Below are 18,901 nucleotides of genomic sequence, written 5' to 3'. Positions count from 1 at the left end.
GGAGAGAAAGAGAGAGAGCAATAGAAAGAGAAGGGAGATAAAGAGAGGAATTCTGTTAGTGCAAGTTGGCCTAGACTATTTTCATTGGTGTGAGCTCTTTGGCTTTGTCGTCTGCTGGCTCACAAAATTGATAACCTTAAGAGTGGCTGAGCAGCAGATCAATAATGTTCAATTTAAGAAGTATTGTACAGTTTTTCTGATCTCATCCGAAACTATTCATGACAATTTCTTTCAAATGGACCGTGTTTAACAGAAAGGAACGAAGCCACTTCAGCTAATGCCAAATTTAACTGGGCAATTCATTTTTTTACAAGAGAACGTTTGTGCGGATTCTTTTGAAAATTTTAAGGAATTTGCTCCGTAATATCGAGAAAATTCACTGAAATTTGCACGGAAATCCGCACAACCGTTTTCATATAAAAAATGAAATTGCCCGTTTAAATTTGGCAATAACTGATGTGGCTTGGTTCCTTTCTGTTTAACATGGTCCAAATTATAGTCAAATAGAAAAGAGCAGAAAATATGAAACATGACAATCAAGATTCAGGATATTTCTTTTTCGTCTCACTGTCAAAATGCAATGTGTATAATGCTGAGGCAACAATGACTGAGGCATGCACGATCAAAAAGGCATCAGGTTACTTTTTTCAAATTTCAGAGAACTGCAGAAACCTGTAACTTCTTTTTTTAGACCGAATGAATCTTTGGAGCTCAAACTTAAATTAGAGCTTAGGACCCCGGCAATCAGAGCGGAAAATTTCAAAAGTTGAAAACTATATTTTTATGCACATATCCTTGAAAGAAAGACGGATTTGGGCTGTTTAGATCTAACCTGTTTTTCACCATCACAAATCTCATTAGGTTTTGCGTTCTTTAAATCCTAACACTTCATTGATGCAACTTCAGCATTTTGTTGGCGGACACGGTTCATATAAAATAGGACAATTATAAAATTTTCGGTAAAGACCTTAGCATGAGTTCATTTTCAGTTTTCATCCATTTTTTTTGTTGAGAACTCTTAAAATTTTGGAAGGTGACCTTCTTCCCTAGATCCCCAAAATTTCATTTATTGCGGATTCCTTTTCATTGCTTAAAAAGCACTGATAGTTGGTTCTAGTATCTCAGCTCTATAAAAATGCGCTTTTACCCTTTTGATCCTGTATGCTACAGCTAGAATAAAATAGTTCAGAGGAGCAATAATTAAATAAAATCATTGTAATTTTTACCAATAATCTTTTTTTTCCAAAAAGTTATTTTTGAATAACATTTTATAAAACTTCAACGCTAGAAAAATAATTTCACATGAAAAAAAGGTGGAAAAAATTTAAAGAATTGATCAATAAAAAGCTAGAAAAAAATAACGATAACAAAGTAAAGAGCACTTAATGATCTATCGTATGACTTAGAGGCAAAAAGGGGTAACGAAAATTTGACCCCCAGAAAACATTACATTTAACTAGGTAGATTTCATAATGAGTCTTAGATTGAAATTGGTCGAAATCCATCGTTAAAGCTTTTCACTCAACGCCCAATTTTTATTTGCATCTATAGATATGTGAAAAAGGTTGATCAACATTTATTTGCAAACTCATTTTATGCAGGAAGTTAGGATGATCTTCATCAACTTTTGGAGGAAAATTCAGAGCAAATTTCATGACGTCATGTTGTTCAGTTATTCGTTAAAAAAATTAAACATGCGAAATAATTAGGCAAAAAAGAATGTAATGAAGCTTCCTCTGATTGAATCCGTCCATTTATATAGAATCAAATTACTAACAAATTGATGAGTCGTTTTGTTTTTCATGCAATTAAATTGATTTTTCAAACTAAGCTGCCTCAAGTTTTACTCAAAGTTTTGATTTTGATAATCAAGGAAAAGAGCTTGCTCATTTTGTAAAATCTTAAATCAATAAGTTCATGCCGCTGTAAATGCAAACAGAGGAAATTAGCTACAATTAGAGAATAAAAAAAATATTGACGGCTAAATGCAGAAAATGTGTATCCCAATTGCATCGTTTAAAAATCTTCGATTATGTTTTATTTTTCTCAAGGAAAACTAATCAAAATATTTCCTTGCAATTTTGTGTCATTTTTGTATAGAATAAGGGAAGGAAATTCACAGTAAATTTCAATACAAATTTTTTAATAGTTTTTGTTTAGAAAATAAATCATGAACAGAGACTTGTAACGTTGCAATCTGAGATACACATTTTTCGACTTTAGCCTTCGATATTAAATCCAAGCAACATGACACTCGCCTGAAGGATAATGTCAAATTATTATGTCAACCTTCATTATGAACTCATTAAGAGTTTGATTTAAGGACTTATGGTAAACGTGAATTAATACCGGGAAATGATGATGGATTTGACTTAATAATTTGAGATTTACGATTCTGTGTGAGTTTGTAAAAACTTAAAAATCCTTTAAAAATTTCTTGAACTGTTTCTTTCTCTGTTTTCATCCACTTTTCAAATGTTTCCTTCAATTTTTTCTAATAGTTTTAGGCTTTACATAGGCTTTTGCAAACATTGAGGACAGGGCACGGATAACGACGTCCCCGTTACCCTGTCAAACACCAGTTGTGTGTTTTCTCACTGCATAATTTTTCATTAACAAAACTCAGGCACCTTATGTTGCAAACACGTTTCAAACTGCATTGAATGCATAATATTTCAGTTTTGTCAGATGAATTTATCTCTGAAATGCACTGACCTCAATAATAAAAGGGTAAAAATAAGTGTTTGGATAACAAGGGAACCAGCTCACTTGTTACTTTACGAAAGCTGAATTTGGTACAGTTTTTTTTTTATTGGACTGCTTTTTAACTCTGTTATTTCCTGCATTAGCTATCTCAAGTTGGTAAGTACTTTGTGATTTCAACTTATTTTCATGAGAAATTTATAGATAACAGCTATATCTTTTCGGAAAAATCGAAAAGTCAATTCTAATTACTGCGAATGTGTGCAGGTGCATTGTGGCCAGTGAAATTGTGGCTCATTGGACCACAAAAATGACCATCTCAAAATCTGTTCATGAAAAAGATAATTAATTAGTAAAAATCTTCACGCAAAATTTCCGAAAAGTACAGCCGTCTATTAAAACATGGATTGAGTGAGGAACACAAAATCATGCGACTGAATTTCAGTCAAATCTGAGAAAACAAATAAGAAATTGTAAAAATAAATAATGATCACAAAAACATCAAGGTGTTAAGACGACGGTTTTCAAGGCATCCTCTGGTCTTGTTTCGAACATCGCAACAGTTCCTTCGTTGAAGTTATAGGACATTCCACCATCTATCACCAAACTTGCATCGAGACACTTTGATTTGATCGTCACTTTATCTGCAAATCCACTGGGGATATGGGATGGATCTTCTTCAATGATGTCTCGAACAGTGAATCCTAGACGAGGATCCTCTGCAAAAATACAGACAGGCATTAGAATTTAAAGATAATAAATGCACTCATAATTTCATGCTTTCTTCCAATCAACGTTCCCTCTAACAGCAGCATCAAGCTTCCAAAAGGAGGGATCCCTAAGGGACTCTCGCTTAAACTACATCTGAAAGAGTAGCAACTACCTCAAAATGACACTGAATAAGTTAGCAACTTTCTTAAAAGCAGATGGAAAAAATGATCCCTGAAATCAACGACCAGGATGTTAAAAATCCCCGCAACAATTCTAAAATGTCTATATGAACTCTCTTGCTGTTAATGTGACATCCTCGCTGCATAGTGTAAACTAGGGGGCTACGCCCCCTGGCCGCTACGCGGCCCAACCCCCTGAAGGCGCTCCGCGCCATCAATGGGCCGCTTCGCGGCCCTATTTTTACCCTCCTATCGGTGTTAGTTTTATTTTTTCCCCTAAAAAATTACGATATAAGGTATACTTTACTTTTAGAATGAAATAATTTTTGGTTTTGATGAATAAAGAAACAAAATTATTTTTTTGAAGTCTAAAGGACGCGTTTTGGAATGACTACTTGATGAAATATTGCAGTAAAACAACGAACATTGATAATCAGGTAATAATTAAGAGTTTCGGGAGACGGGGATCGAACCCACACCATGTTTAAGTGGACGCTTCCGACGTCTTTGACGACTCGGCCACCGCTCTACCTGAGGCAGACGGGGCGAATCTTGTGTAGATAAGTGTAGAGCTGATGCGCAGGCTACACAGCTACTGCGCAACCTCCTCGACCACTGCGCATCCTCCCGCGCATAGCGGTAGCAGTCTCGGAGCATTCTGAAAATTCACTCACTTTTATAACGTGATTGTAAAAAAACCTGGGTCCTATTTCCAAAATCTGAATAGAGCGGGCTCATCTAGGGCCAATTACCCGTCGATTACCGCAAAAAACTTAGAAATCGGCCCGGTAGAACGCTCAAACGAACTATGACAAAAAATATAAATTTACATTGTTTAAATGGGAGAATTCGCAACTTTACCACTTAATATAAAAAAACCTAGGCCATATTTTGAAAATCTGAAAAGAGTTGGCTTATCTAGAGACAATTGCCCGTCGATAGCCGCAAAAATCATAAAAATCGGCCCGGTAGAACGCTGGAACTAAGCGTTACCAGTTTCGCAAAATTAGGAGGCTTGAGAGCTTATAGTATAGATAGCTGAAGCGTTTATGTCATTTCGGAGTTGTCACATAGATTATTTACATCTCGAATTCAGCATTTTCTTTCCCCCCCGTGCGATGGACCACAAGACAAGGTAAGAATTAGACATATTTCCTCGACAAAATTTCTCGTAGTAAACATTGAACGTAGCAGAAACGTCCAAAATCAACTTATACGCAAGTGATTAACGTTTGTAGCTTGCATTATAAACACTAAATTCAAACTTCCTGTTCACGAAAAAAACATGATCAACGAAGGTCAAAGTAGGGTTTGAAAACAACCCATGCATTATGCAAACAAATGGAGTTTGGTATCCCACCCATTTTCTTCCTCTTTTGACACATGACACCTTTAGTCTTGTCAAACAAAAGTCACAACATAAGAGAATTCTTCCATTGTACTTCCATGTAAACATACTATAAGTAGTTGTGTGCTCGATTTGAGTAAAGTAGACTTCAGTTTTATCAGAGCGGAAATAAGAACTGGCATAAAACAAGTAGCAAAAGCTACCTGCTGAGGGGGCGCCGCCCCCCCAGACCCCCCCTTTCAAATTATATATGTGAGACTTTGAGTATCATAGAAGTCGTGCGGCGACATGCCGAATGAAATGCCAAAATTAAAATTATTGGATCAGATGATGAGCTGATAAAAGCCTTACCCAGTAATTTGGGAACATTTCTGACACAGTTTGGTTGCTTTAACTATCACTTTGATTTGCGAAGTACAAATCGTTTTCACTTCGTATGTAGTTAAATTTGATTTTGACTGACTTAGTTTCTGATGGATTCAAATTCATAATATACATTTAGGTTCCAGGGAAAGAAAAATGCAGATGAGCTACACTTCACATGAATATAGATTGATTAAAAATAAATAATCCGAAGAAGTGATGGAATAATTGATAATTGTTTACTACAGTAAATACTAAACCTAGGATTCATAGGAATTTTAAATAAAATCCCACCCATCACTAAAATAACCCATATGTATATACTCGTGGTGCCTGCTCTCGGCTCGATTTCGCCGAATGGAATTCTTTATCATCGCGGTTGTCCTTGTTGCGTGCGGGAGGAAATGAAGGCGCGCTCGCAGTAGCAAGAAGCAGACGCGCCAGGTTGCTTGCGACGCGTGAATGTAGCTTAACCTCCACAGATTAACAAACCGTCGAGCAGCCACGCGAAAAGTCCTATACCTACATAGAGAAAAAAAAGGAGGTATTTGCATCTTGAGGTTTGTTTACCCTGTGACGTAGGTCTGTACAACCTGGCCAGCGAAATCCGAAATTCGAACTATGAAAAATTGACCATAATTTCCGATTTTCCGAGGTGTAAAATACACAACTCAGCAGAAGAAAAAAAGAAAAATCGATTCGATATTTCTGGAGATAAATGTATCGATACGGACGATAAATAAACGTTGAAATATCGATACAATATTTTGGTCTAAAATATCGATAGTCAGGTGGCGCGGAGCGTCTTCGAGGGGTTGGGCCGCGTAGTGGCCAGTCGCTAGACGATAGAATAATCGCACCCGAAGCCCGAACCCAAATTGAGCCTCATTCGAGCGGGTCTCAAAGGGGGGCCCAAGGCTGCAATCGCGGCCGAGCCTCACAGCGGTCCCGCTAGGCTAGCGGCCACCGACCCTCGGAAAAGTCGTAAAAACGAATGACTCAAGTTCACACGTGCAGGGCTCGGTGCATTGCAGCCAAATTGGTCTGTTTGTTATTCAGGGATAGTGTCCTAGCATAGGTTTATTTAAAAAACAATTAAATAAGAGGAGGGATTTCAACCCTGAACAATGTCGACCCCCCCCGGACACGGACTGCCTGTGACCCTGGATCCGGTCCGTCCCCTCTGTCAGTTTCGGTGAGCACAGTTACAGAGATGGACCATTTTTTTTAGGGAGCGAACAAATCAAAATTTTGAGCCTTAAGTTGGTCGCAACCATATCCGGAAGTCGTTACAGTGACATTTTTGTGCAGTATACTTCTGTGGAAAGTGCAACACTTAATGAATACTTTTGACAAATCGTGTTTTTTCCGGTTTGCGCTTCAAACGTGATTTATTTGTGGAGTGTCATACGTTCCTTTTTGAATTGAAAAACTCGTCAGATGCATTGGGTAATGGAGTACAGGCATCTCTCATTTCTTAACGCAGGGGGCGGCAAATTTTGCATTTTTTTAAAATGTAGGTTTAAAAAAAATCGGATTCAGAAAAAAAAAATTACAAACGAGAAAGCGTCTTTCGGTGACACAAGAGCAGCACTTTAATTAGTCGAGTTAAGAGAGAAACTAAACACGCAATTTGGCATGGAGCGGTGCAGCAGTGATGATGAGGACTTGAGATAAAAAGGAGAAGCCCTCAGCGCGGCGCACGGTGAATCGAGTCAATGAGAGAGGTCGGAAAAAATTTGGGAACTTAAAACGCTCATAACTCCGTTTATACAAGAACCTAATGTTCTGCAAGCTGTTCCACTGGTTTTCTCGTGATATTTTCTTCCAGTATCACCCCTTGAACTTTAAAATGTGACGAAATAAACATCAACATTTGCAGTTTTTGTCAAAAATTTCATGTCCAACCCCTCTAATTGACTCAATCCACTGTGCGGCGGTCGGCGTGAAACGCATAACGCCTACAAGACTGTACGAATACTTCACGCATTGTGCCAAACACAGTGCGGTCAGCGCGGCGCGCCGGCGGAAGTTAAAATTATTAAACCACACTTATGTTTGTTCTTGCATAATTTTTTACCTTCATTTCTTACAAATGGAAGGCCTTGTTCACACATAGATAGGTTTACGGAACTTAACTTTCGCGCAAAGTTCCGTGCGAACTTTTGCTAGTAGTGAGGGGCATAGTGTCCTTTCTTTTAATTTTTCTTGTTTTGCCGGTTGAAAATGCGGGTGTGATCCCTGCGAAACGTCCCGGGTTTCTTATTATATTTTATGTGTTTCTTTTTATTATTTGCGGCCTTAGTCCCGTTTTAAGTTGTTTCTCTGTTACTGTTTCGGGCCGATTAAGTTGTTTTTTATTGATGTTTCGAAACGAATGAGAAGGGGGCGGCAAAATACAGGTGGCCGATAGGCAGCAAGTAGGTAAATCCGGCCCATGGGCGGCAAGTAGGTAAATCCAGCCCTGTTTTTGAAATGAATTTTGAGTCAAATTTACGTGAGAAATTGATTTACCAAGATTATTTTTCTTAATTAAAATTAACTTTCTTTTTAATAAAGTTTTTACGTCAATACATTTGTTCGTAATTTCCAATACTTTTTACGAAATTTTTATGTTAATTTAATTATTATGTAAATTTGACTTCCTTTTCCGAATTTTTTCTTTTTTCGCGTTTTTCTGTGACTTTTAACAATTTTAGACTTTCTTTCCTTACTCTAGTAAGGATCTAGTCGTCAGAATCTATCCTGAACGACAACTTACATTCATGGAAAATAAAGCTTTAAATGTTCCTGACCATTTTTTACCATCCAAACTCACTAGAACACATTGTATAGGTATATGAAAAATTTGAAGAGCATCGCTGTCAAAAGCTAAGTTCTCCTTCAATTTAGCTCTTTTTGTATGGTCTACGGGTAAGGACAAAACTAACTGTTTTTGCTAAACGCTTACTGTTTTTTATTCATAAAATTTGAAAGTCTCAATGAAAGCAAAGCTATGTCCAATCACAGCTAGGTATTTTTATTTTGAGACTGCACATCCCAACTTCTCCCACTTTTTCAGCCGAATTATTTTTTTTTTTTGGGCTAGATTTTGGTTGGTGCAGTAATGCTGATGGTTATTTTTAGAGGACTATGATAGTGAAACCTAAAGTTTCCAATGATATTTTATCAGCATAGTAAACTCAACCACGACTTCAATCATAAATAATTCCATTTAGCAAAATCAAGCTGAAAGGCACAAGTAAGGGTTCATGAAAGTTGAAGTCATAGCTCAACATTATAGGGTAGGTTCAAGTAGCTTTTAACGTGTTTTAGACTTTTTTTTCTTACCGTAGACCCTGAAAAACCACTTAAATTCAAGGAAAATAAAGCCTTAAATGTTCATACCCATTTTTAAATGTCAGAACTCACTAGACCACATTATATTCATGATAAATTTGAAGAATATTGCTGTGAAAAGTTGAGTTTTCCGTAGATTTAGCACTTTCCGTATGGTCTTCAAGGTAATGACAAAAAATGCTAAATTGAAGGAGAACTCAACTTTTGACAGCGATATTCTTTAAATTCATCATGAATAAAATGTGGTCTAGAGAGTTCTGACAGTTAAAAAATGGTTATGAACATTGAAAACTTTTAGTTCGATGAATTGAAGTTGTCCCTTAGGGTCCATTAGCGCTAAGGAAAAAAAATCTAAAACTTGTTTGAACCAACCCTATAATATTCTCCCACAGGATTCACTTTCAGACAGTAATAATTAATCAACATAAACATCAACCATTACTGATAAATCATCAAAGATCCTATTGGGCGAAATTCAGCCAAAAAGCACCAGTTTGGAGTCTTGACATTTTGGCCACCGTTGGTTGCTTATTTACGCTATTAAACTGTGACTCGATGATAAAGAATGCCATAGGGCGACATTCCACCGAAAGGTACCCGTGTGGGTTCTTTACATTATGGTCACAGTTGATTGCTAAACGCTACCAAACCATGGCTAAATGATCAGAAATTCCATTTGGCGACACATGTTAACACTCTTTGAACATCTGAGGTATGAGTTCTGGAAATTTTGGCTATACTTGGTTGCTAAACGCTACTTAACAGTAAATGTTCAACAGTGACTTGATGATAAAGAATGCCATAGGGCGACATTCCACCGAAAGGTACCCGTGTGGGTTCTTTACATTATGGTCACAGTTGATTGCTAAACGCTACCAAACCATGGCTAAATGATCAGAAATTCCATTTGGCGACACATGTTAACACTCTTTGAACATCTGAGGTATGAGTTCTGGAAATTTTGGCTATACTTGGTTGCTTAACGCTACTTAACAGTAAATGTTCAACAGTGACTTGATGATAAAGAATGCCATAGGGCGACATTCCACCGAAAGGTACCCGTGTGGGTTCTTTACATTATGGTCACAGTTGATTGCTAAACGCTACCAAACCATGGCTAAATGATCAGAAATTCCATTTGGCGACACATGTTAACACTCTTTGAACATCTGAGGTATGAGTTCTGGAAATTTTGGCTATACTTGGTTGCTTAACGCTACTTAACAGTAAATGTTCAACAGTGACTTGATGATAAAGAATGCCATAGGGCGACATTCCGCCGAAAGGCACCCGTGTGGGTTCTTTACATTATGGTCACAGTTGATTGCTAAACGCTACCAAACCATGGCTAAATGATCAGAAATTCCATTTGGCGACACATGTTAACACTCTTTGAACATCTGAGGTATGAGTTCTGGAAATTTTGGCTATACTTGGTTGCTAAACGCTACTTAACAGTAAATGTTCAACAGTGACTTGATGATAAAGAATGCCATAGGGCGACATTCCGCCGAAAGGCACCCGTGTGGGTTCTTTACATTATGGTCACAGTTGATTGCTAAACGCTACCAAACCATGGCTAAATGATCAGAAATTCCATTTGGCGACACATGTTAACACTCTTTGAACATCTGAGGTATGAGTTCTGGAAATTTTGGCTATACTTGGTTGCTAAACGCTACTTAACAGTAAATGTTCAACAGTGACTTGATGATAAAGAATGCCATAGGGCGACATTCCACCGAAAGGTACCCGTGTGGGTTCTTTACATTATGGTCACAGTTGATTGCTAAACGCTACCAAACCATGGCTAAATGATCAGAAATTCCATTTGGCGACACATGTTAACACTCTTTGAACATCTGAGGTATGAGTTCTGGAAATTTTGGCTATACTTGGTTGCTAAACGCTACTTAACAGTAAATGTTCAACAGTGACTTGATGATAAAGAATGCCATAGGGCGACATTCCACCGAAAGGTACCCGTGTGGGTTCTTTACATTATGGTCACAGTTGATTGCTAAACGCTACCAAACCATGGCTAAATGATCAGAAATTCCATTTGGCGACACATGTTAACACTCTTTGAACATCTGAGGTATGAGTTCTGGAAATTTTGGCTATACTTGGTTGCTAAACGCTACTTAACAGTAAATGTTCAACAGTGACTTGATGATAAAGAATGCCATAGGGCGACATTCCACCGAAAGGTACCCGTGTGGGTTCTTTACATTATGGTCACAGTTGATTGCTAAACGCTACCAAACCATGGCTAAATGATCAGAAATTCCATTTGGCATAATGGAGATGTTGCATGTGTGAGGAATTTGCGATTTGACTGTTGAATCTTGGGTAAAAGGTCACGAGAAACACGATGGTGCCACTGGTTTTCTCTGAAATCATCTCCCAAGCTAAAAAAAAAGCACTCAAGTTGAGGCCAAAATGAAGGGAATATCCCACCCTACCCTGAGAGTCCAAGTCTAGATCAAGACCAACTCTCCATGCAAAGATAGGGAGCTAATACATTGACAGGGCTACCAATTTATCTGGGGACTCCAAAACTGAAAACACGGCAACCCTGCTAATGTATTTGCTCCCTATCTTTGCATGGAGAGTTTGTCTTCATGTAGACGTGGACTCTCAGGGTAAGGTGGGATATCCCCTCCATTTTGGCCTCAACTTGAGAGCTTTTTTTGAGCTTGGGAGATGATTTCATAGAAAACCAGTGGCACCATTGTGTTCCTCGCAAACTTTTATACAAGAATCAACAGTTAAATTGCAAATTCCTCGCACATGTAACATCTCCATTGGGCCAAAATGCACCGATATCAATACCTCATATGTTACTTGGTTCCTCGAAAATTCTCCTCTTGGACTTAGCCTAAAAGTGTGGACACTTTTTAGCCTCCGGCGAAACCTAGAGTCTATACGGCTTCGCCGCACGACTAAAAACCGCTACATTCTCATCTATGCATTGGATAGGTAAAATTTTAGTGCGCTCATTATTTCTACCATAAATTAAGCTCAGAAAACACACCAAATATGCCCGCAGACAACCCACACCTTTTCTCCAGATTTCTAAGCTCGAAAATCAGGGTCTGGGTTATCTGTGAAACCAGTGTTCGAAACTAACCTTGGAGTTTCAGGAGCCATGTGGCGCATCAAGCCCGATTTTTAGGCGCCATTGAAGATTTTTTAGGGGCCAAATTCACTTTTCGCCTACATATTACGGCGCATTTGGTAAAAAGTCAGACGCAAGATGTTTTACTGATTCATTCTGCTGAGCCGCCGCGCTCAACTGCTTGCTTTCCGCGAGTTCAATCTGGTGCCATGCATCAAAATTTCGAATAATCACCTAATATGAACATTCGGATTAATAGGGGGCAATTTATAGGGGCCACGTTGGCGCAGAGCCTTCATTTTTTAGGCGCCACGGCCGATTTTTTAAGTGCATTTGGCGCGTTAGCGCCTGTGAGTTTTGAACACTGTGTGAAACTCATGGAGATCACTTACCTATCAGGCGCTACTTGACGATGCGAGCGAAACAGACCACTGTAGACAGCAGATGCGTGTGGATTGCACGGGAATTTTTTTTGACCCTATCAAAATCTGGGGTGTGGGTTATCTGTGGGTGTATACGGTGTACCATGGTGCTTAATTTTGTACCATATCTATTGGTTCATTGGACATATTCCATCATTGGTTATCATTCCTAAGAAAACTCACTAACAACGGTTTTGCAGGAACAGTCAATTACAAACCTGGATTAAAAATTAGGTTCGAATTGTAAGTGCGAGCAACATCATAAGCCTTGTTTGGATCTGCACCAGCAAAAGAGAGAAGCTTCCGGACTGTCTGTGTTGCTAGTTGATTGTGAGTGTAATGCCAAGAGGTTGAGCCCGTCCCTGTGCTTACGAGCATTCCGGAGCATTTCACTGGAATTTCATTAGCATCATCGACTTTCAAGTCAATGTTAGAGACTCTAGCTGACAACAGCTCACCTGCGAACACCTGTTATCATTGCGATTAAAAACACTGAGCCGACAATCGAAGCCGAAAATACTTATAGTGAAAATAGAGGATAAAATAAAAAGAAAAAATAGAAATATCTAAATCAGTTAATACTTCTTTTTACCAAAAAAAATTCCTACTTTCAATAAAAAAATCATGTCCAGTTCTGGTAATTTTTCCGAATGGTGTTCAGAATAAGGGGCCATGCCTATTTGTAGCTCAGAGCAAAGTAACACTCTGACGTCATCAACCTGCTGATCAATGTGCAATTTTCAGTGTCCAGGCCAGTAAGCAAGCAATAGCACCTGCGGGCTGATTATTGAGATTGATAGACAAAGCGATAGACAAAAAAGACATAGAGAGTTTGGAGCTATCCTATTGGTTAAAATGGGTGAGTCCTATAGACTAAGGGAGAAAATGATGGACTAACTATCGGGTCCCTCGTGGGTTGCCGTTGGTTAGTCTATTGCCTACCTCCTTTGTCCATTGCAACCACCCGCTTCCACCAATAGGATCGCTCCAAATCTCTTTTTTCTTCTTTGTCTATAGCTATGTCAATCAATTTCAATAATCGGCCCGCTGGAATGAAGACAGTTAAATGAATCTTTGTCTGTAAGTTATAGGTGCCCCCATTCCGAAATCCCGATAAACTTTGATAAGGCTGCAAATACGACTTGCGTCTGGCTCCATACAAACAGCAAAAGCTCCAAGTCTATGAATCGCTGCTCAGTGTGTTTGAAGGGTTCACATAATTTGTTGATTTTCAAAATCCCTGCTTTCAATTGTTTTTTTCTGACTGCAGAATTTTTGAATTCCCTGACTTGGTTCTGATTTTCAGTAAAAACCTCTACTTTTTGTCTTTCGATTACTCTGACTTTCGCTTAGCTATGGACAAAATCTCCTCCTCTAGAGATTCAAATTTAGGAGAAAGGCACTCTGAAGCTGTTTGCACTCGAACGGCACTAGATGAGGTTGTTGAGCTGACACGTTATATGCAGAATTCCCTGACTTTTTCAGGTTGCCGCAAATTCCCTGACTTTCCAGATCGCCGAAAACCCTGGTTTGTCGAATGGGTTGCATGGCTCATAAAACTCATTACTGTATCATGACTGTTTTTACATGGAACTCTTTTGATAGCTTACTAAAAAATGATAGGATACCCCTAACCTAGAAAGAAAGGTATTTTTAAGATTTTCATTAAAACGTAAATTAACTGGATCTGACGAAATTCATTAATTTTTCTACTTGCTCTTATTCTTCTACATAGATCTCTAGATTTACCTCATTCAGAGCTAACTCTGGTAGAACTATGGTTTTAGGAGATTTATTTCCATCCTCAATTTCATCACGAGGTTGATACAAGTTCCTGAAATGAGAAATTGAGGGCAAGTTACAATCAAGATTGTTTCGACCGAAGAGTAACAACTCAAAATGGCAAATTAAAGACAACAGTATTGAAGTGGATCTTCAGCTCTCAGGAGAACGCTTCAATAGCCAGGACATCTTTCAAAAAATCCCTGAACATCACAACGGACTGTAGTCCGTCAGGTATTCGCACAGAAAGTAAATTTGATTGAGAAACATTTAAAAATAATTTCAGAGGTATGTCCTAAATGAAAGTCCCAAATGAAATGACCGAACGATTTACAATATTCACTTGGGCTGTGCTTCCAAGTTATTTTAGTGTGTTTCTTGGTCAAATATTATGTACAAATACCTGACAGCCCATAGCAAGATGTGAGATTCAGGGATTTAGGAAAAAATGCCCTGAAATCTGAAAACAATCAATTGATCAATCGGAATTTGAATTGTTCATATGAGTGCAATAGAACCACCTTAAATGCATCATCGTATCCCTAAGAACATTCATATTTTGACGGTGTAAGTCGGCAATCACATAACTCGGTTTGCGACGTCGCAGACTTCCTATCATACTTTATTTTTTAAACGGAAAACTACTCAACGACAATTCTTTAAAACCGTTGTGATTTTTCTTCTCTATGTGAAGAAAATTCCGCAAAAACTGCAAGAAATGATATCAATTTGTTCTCCTTTAAAAAAATATTATAGAGGCAGAGATTTTCAGACACTGCAAACGAGTTATGTGATTGCCGACTTACACCGTCAATTTGTAAATTTAGGCTGAGCAATACATTAAAAGGCAAAGAATTGCTGCAGCTTAATGTTTAGGTGTACGGCAACATAGTCTTAAGATCCATTCAGATCAGTTACACTTCTGTAATTCTTTATTTAGCTTGTCCATGCAGGGAATGAGCTCACTGCAAAATAAAATCTGGCCATATTTGTTTCATTGCCACACAGATATTTCCTTTCCTATTTTCAGGTAATTACTTTTTGACTTGTACAATAGCTCCATGTTTAAAGATGCATTGAATTTAACTGTGATAAAAAAATAAAATAAAATAAATAAATTTGGAATTAGGATTGGAGGTACAAATTAAAAAACTTGCAAATAACATGCTGCCTGGAGAAAAATGCACTCATTCATCGTCAAAGGCGAGAGAAAACTTACCACCCTGCCAATGATGGCTGTGCATGCAGAATTTGAAGAGAGAAAATTTAGAGGAGGGGTTTCTATTTTCATAATTTTTTCAAATTCTTAGCCCATCATGTTATTCATTTGACTCTATTGCGTAGTATCAAGACTCTATAGTGAAACATTTGCTAAAAGTATTAAGTGGAAACTGAAAAACTGACATAGGACTAACCTACGTCTGTAGTGAAGTTCAACGGGAGGTTCGCCATCTCCATTTAATGTTGTACGGATTCGTGTTCGGTACATCCATGAAAATTGACCCTGAAATGAACATTTCCTTCATCAATATTATAACTCCATGAAATTAATAAAATATCTAGCATCCATCCAGAATAGTACTGTAAGAGATTTGTATAAGTCTCTCTCCATTTTATATCAGTCATAATAATAACGTAAGAATAAAAATTTAAATGGTGGAATATTGAAAAATGAATGAAACAAAGCACCAGGTATGGTTAAAGATACAATATTCAAACTTTCTGTGGACTGATTCTTTCTCTGCAAATCTAACAGCGGTGGAAATTTTTTTAAATTACAATTTTCTCTTAAAATGATATACGGTAAGAGCCAAATCTGCTTATTAATAGAGCGCAATAAAAAAGTAAAACTCACCCTCAAGAGAATCAAGGACCTCATTCATAATTTTCAATTAGAGGACACGTTCAAGAAGTTAATAAATAAGTGTTCGGTTAGAAATGAGCAATATTAGGGGCTGTTCATAAAATATGTTAAATAATTATAAATCTGATTATTAGATCCTCTTCTTTTCCTTTCACACAGATCTGCATACGTGCTCAGATCCACTTTCCCCTCTTAATTAGCATTTGTGATGGATTTTAGATGATAAATTGCCACCTCATATAGATTTTTTGTTTAGGATTTCAAAAAATTGTTGCTGTGCGTGCATTTAATCTTTGCGTAATGCAGCCCTTAATACAAACCGTCCCTCGGTAATGCACCTGTGATGCAGGCTTGGGCCCTCATCCCCCCTAGAGCATTATTGTTTAATAAACGGCCCTTTACAGAAGATATTGCAGGTGAGCTTGCATACCTGTTTTAATTTCTCTAACGTTTCTTTGATGGTGCGAGGATTCAGCGAACAGTTTTTAGGTAGACATAGATGGCCTTTGGAATGTTGCAAATCTGAGTTAAAACCAATGACAGGTTTCTTCCGATTAAGAACCTTACTTGCAGCAACTAAGAAGGTGCCGTCTCCTCCGACAGGTATAACGGCATCAGCCCATGCTACATCCTCCTCTTTGTATGTTAGTCTGAAAATGAGTGCAGAAAATTTTTTTAAAAAATCAAGACCTAAAGTTCTTAGGGATAAAGTGTGGAAATTTTAGAACTGATTGGGACTAATTTTTTCTACAAATATCTTTCTGCACCCCTGAAAAGGTAGGTCTCTGAAAATATTCTTTGAAAATTTCTTGTAACAATATTTCTTTTAGGTCATTTTGTTTTAAAGTTAAGTTGGAGTGGAAATGTTGAAGTGCAGCAATCAAAACAAAATTTCCAGAGTCCTCTTTGAAAAGCAGATTACTCCTTTTTAAAAAAAACCATGAGCAGTCGTCAATGTTTTCACTCTCAGTGATGGTTTTGTTATATGAGTTTTTATGTAAGTAATAAACATTCTTATCCATCTCTTACCTATTCACAGTTCTTGACTCTATTTTTAGTTCCTGAAGAGTATTAGTGACTATTGTTTCAACCTCTTTCTGGGAATCATGAAAGGCAATGAGTCTTTTAATATCCGAGCCTCTTTTCTTTAAAACATCCATGAATTGCCCTTCGGACAAGTCTGGGTAGTTCATCTTTTCCAACTCCCATCGGGTCATTTTTGATAAAATCACAACTTTGTTTAACCATGATGAATCACTTGAGACACTACGAACAACATCCATTCCTGTAACCAAAAACAATTGAATTACTTGAGATTCAGCACCTATTGGCTAAAATTGTTGGAAGTTGCAGAGGATATCAAACTACTTACTGTGGAGAAGGCATAAAAGGGAGGGCTCAAAAAAAACCCCCAGAAATTTTCCGTTTACCTACTTGGCAATGATTTAAAGTTCTGAGTTACATTAGAAGGATGTTTAATAAATAACATTGTGGAATCATTGGACTCAATTGTAACCATGTGGCACATTTTGTTTAGTATCAACTGGACTTGTCATGAGTAGAATTTATTAAAGTAAGAAAACTTTTCGTACATCCGAGTCTTTAATAAAACATATTCTGTATCTTAGAAAGCTGAAAGTGTCAGCCATGTTTCCACAAAGACTGGGGAAAAGTTACATGCAGCATGTCATTTGACTCGCCCAAAGGACTACTCACTTGCCAGACACCACTCGTGCAGTCTCCTGAAGACAAAAGAACACTTCGACAGTGAAACTGCAAAAATTTGTATCGGATGCAGTGTTTCGAAATCTCCGTTTCTATTTTACTTTTCAAAAGGAGACCGAACCAACATCATGGTTGGAAGTTTTCACGTAATGTTCTTTAAAAATGAAGAAAAATTACTAAAATTTTCCAAAAACGACGTTCAGTAGTTTTCCAAGTGGAAAATGAAGTATGACAGGAAGTCTGCAACGCTGCAAACTGAGATCCGCACTTCTGCAGTTTCACCATCGACTTGCTATGGACATTGCAATTTGGCCTGTTACTTTACATAGTTCTTGACACATTTTCTGAGCGACAGAAATAATAGTTCTGAACTGTTGCCAAGTAAATATGTATGGAGTGCCGTAGTCCATCAAGTAAATTCTAATCTATTCTGATTTGATCAGACCGGGCTGAAGATGTTTAACTGCAAGTGGATATTAACCTCTTTCTAACTCCACCATTTCAACATAGGGTTTTGTTTTCAGCATTACAAGAGCGCAAATGACTCACCAGAGGTGAAAAAGAGTTTGACGCATGTGATCATCCTTGAGGAGAAATTTGACATTAGAGAATGAGTTTACTATCCAGGTCAAACATTACGTCGCAATACATCACTGATGAATGGAGAAGAAGTGTGATAAAAGATTAGCTAATTAGAAGAGATTAGATAACATACGAGACTTTACCTACATGCACCAACAAACTTGAAAACGGGGTAGGAGAACTTTTGTTTCGACGCAGAATCGACCGAAAGAAACATTGGTCTTGTACATGTCTCATTCGCACTTTGATGCATGAAAATAAAATTGACAGGAAGCTGATTGGCTGTGAAATCATGTTTAGATCTTCTGAGGGCCATAATGGAAGAGGTGCATATATACAGATGCAGGTGTTCGATTCAATTATTAGAGGTTATCATGGTTAAGTACGACTTACTTGATACAGCGCTTTTCTTGAAACAAATTTGGAACAGTAACGATGCAAACATTGTCCTATCCACCTGTAGAATGAAATGTGGGATCGATTACATTATGGGGTTGGACAAAAAATTAACTTTTGATACTTTAACAACGAATTACACAAAGTGATAGAAATCATACGTGAGAAAGAGAAAAACGAGGATATTTTCTAATCTCTTCCAATCCCTGGAGCCTGACTGACAGTAGTGTGAGGCTTAAATTCCAACAGCGGTCATACTTAACGCAACACTAGAAAAATTGCACCAGATAGAGATAATCAAAACTGATTATGGGAAGGACAAGAAGGCGGAGGAAATTTTTTACGTAAAGATAGATAAAGAGAGAG

At 37.7% G+C, this 18,901-nt stretch overlaps 1 protein-coding gene across 2 annotated transcripts; it reads right to left on the bottom strand.

Annotated features, from left to right (window-relative positions):
- Positions 1-1,213: 1,213 nt before the first annotated feature.
- Positions 1,214-18,897, bottom strand: Nadk2 (NAD kinase 2, mitochondrial). 2 transcript variants are annotated; one of them, XM_019053946.2, is made up of 7 exons: positions 18,533-18,897; positions 16,862-17,117; positions 16,263-16,482; positions 15,384-15,472; positions 13,936-14,020; positions 12,405-12,654; positions 1,214-3,422 (listed from the first exon to the last, which is right to left on the bottom strand). In XM_019053946.2, exons 1-7 carry the CDS (start codon positions 18,582-18,584, stop codon positions 3,205-3,207), a joined length of 1,170 nt encoding a protein of 389 aa, XP_018909491.1. In that variant the 5' UTR covers positions 18,585-18,897; the 3' UTR covers positions 1,214-3,204. The 2 variants fall into 2 exon arrangements, with proteins under 2 accessions (XP_018909491.1, XP_018909490.1); XM_019053945.2 differs by lacking the exon at positions 18,533-18,897 and adding an exon at positions 18,107-18,155.
- Between the last annotated feature and the right edge of the window lie 4 nt (positions 18,898-18,901).

Source organism: Bemisia tabaci, chromosome 8 (assembly GCF_918797505.1).
Source record: "Bemisia tabaci chromosome 8, PGI_BMITA_v3".
In the NCBI taxonomy this organism is placed as follows: Eukaryota; Metazoa; Arthropoda; class Insecta; order Hemiptera; family Aleyrodidae; genus Bemisia; species Bemisia tabaci.
Note: the sequence above shows the minus strand (reverse complement) of the source record. Positions and strands in the feature narration are given on the sequence as shown.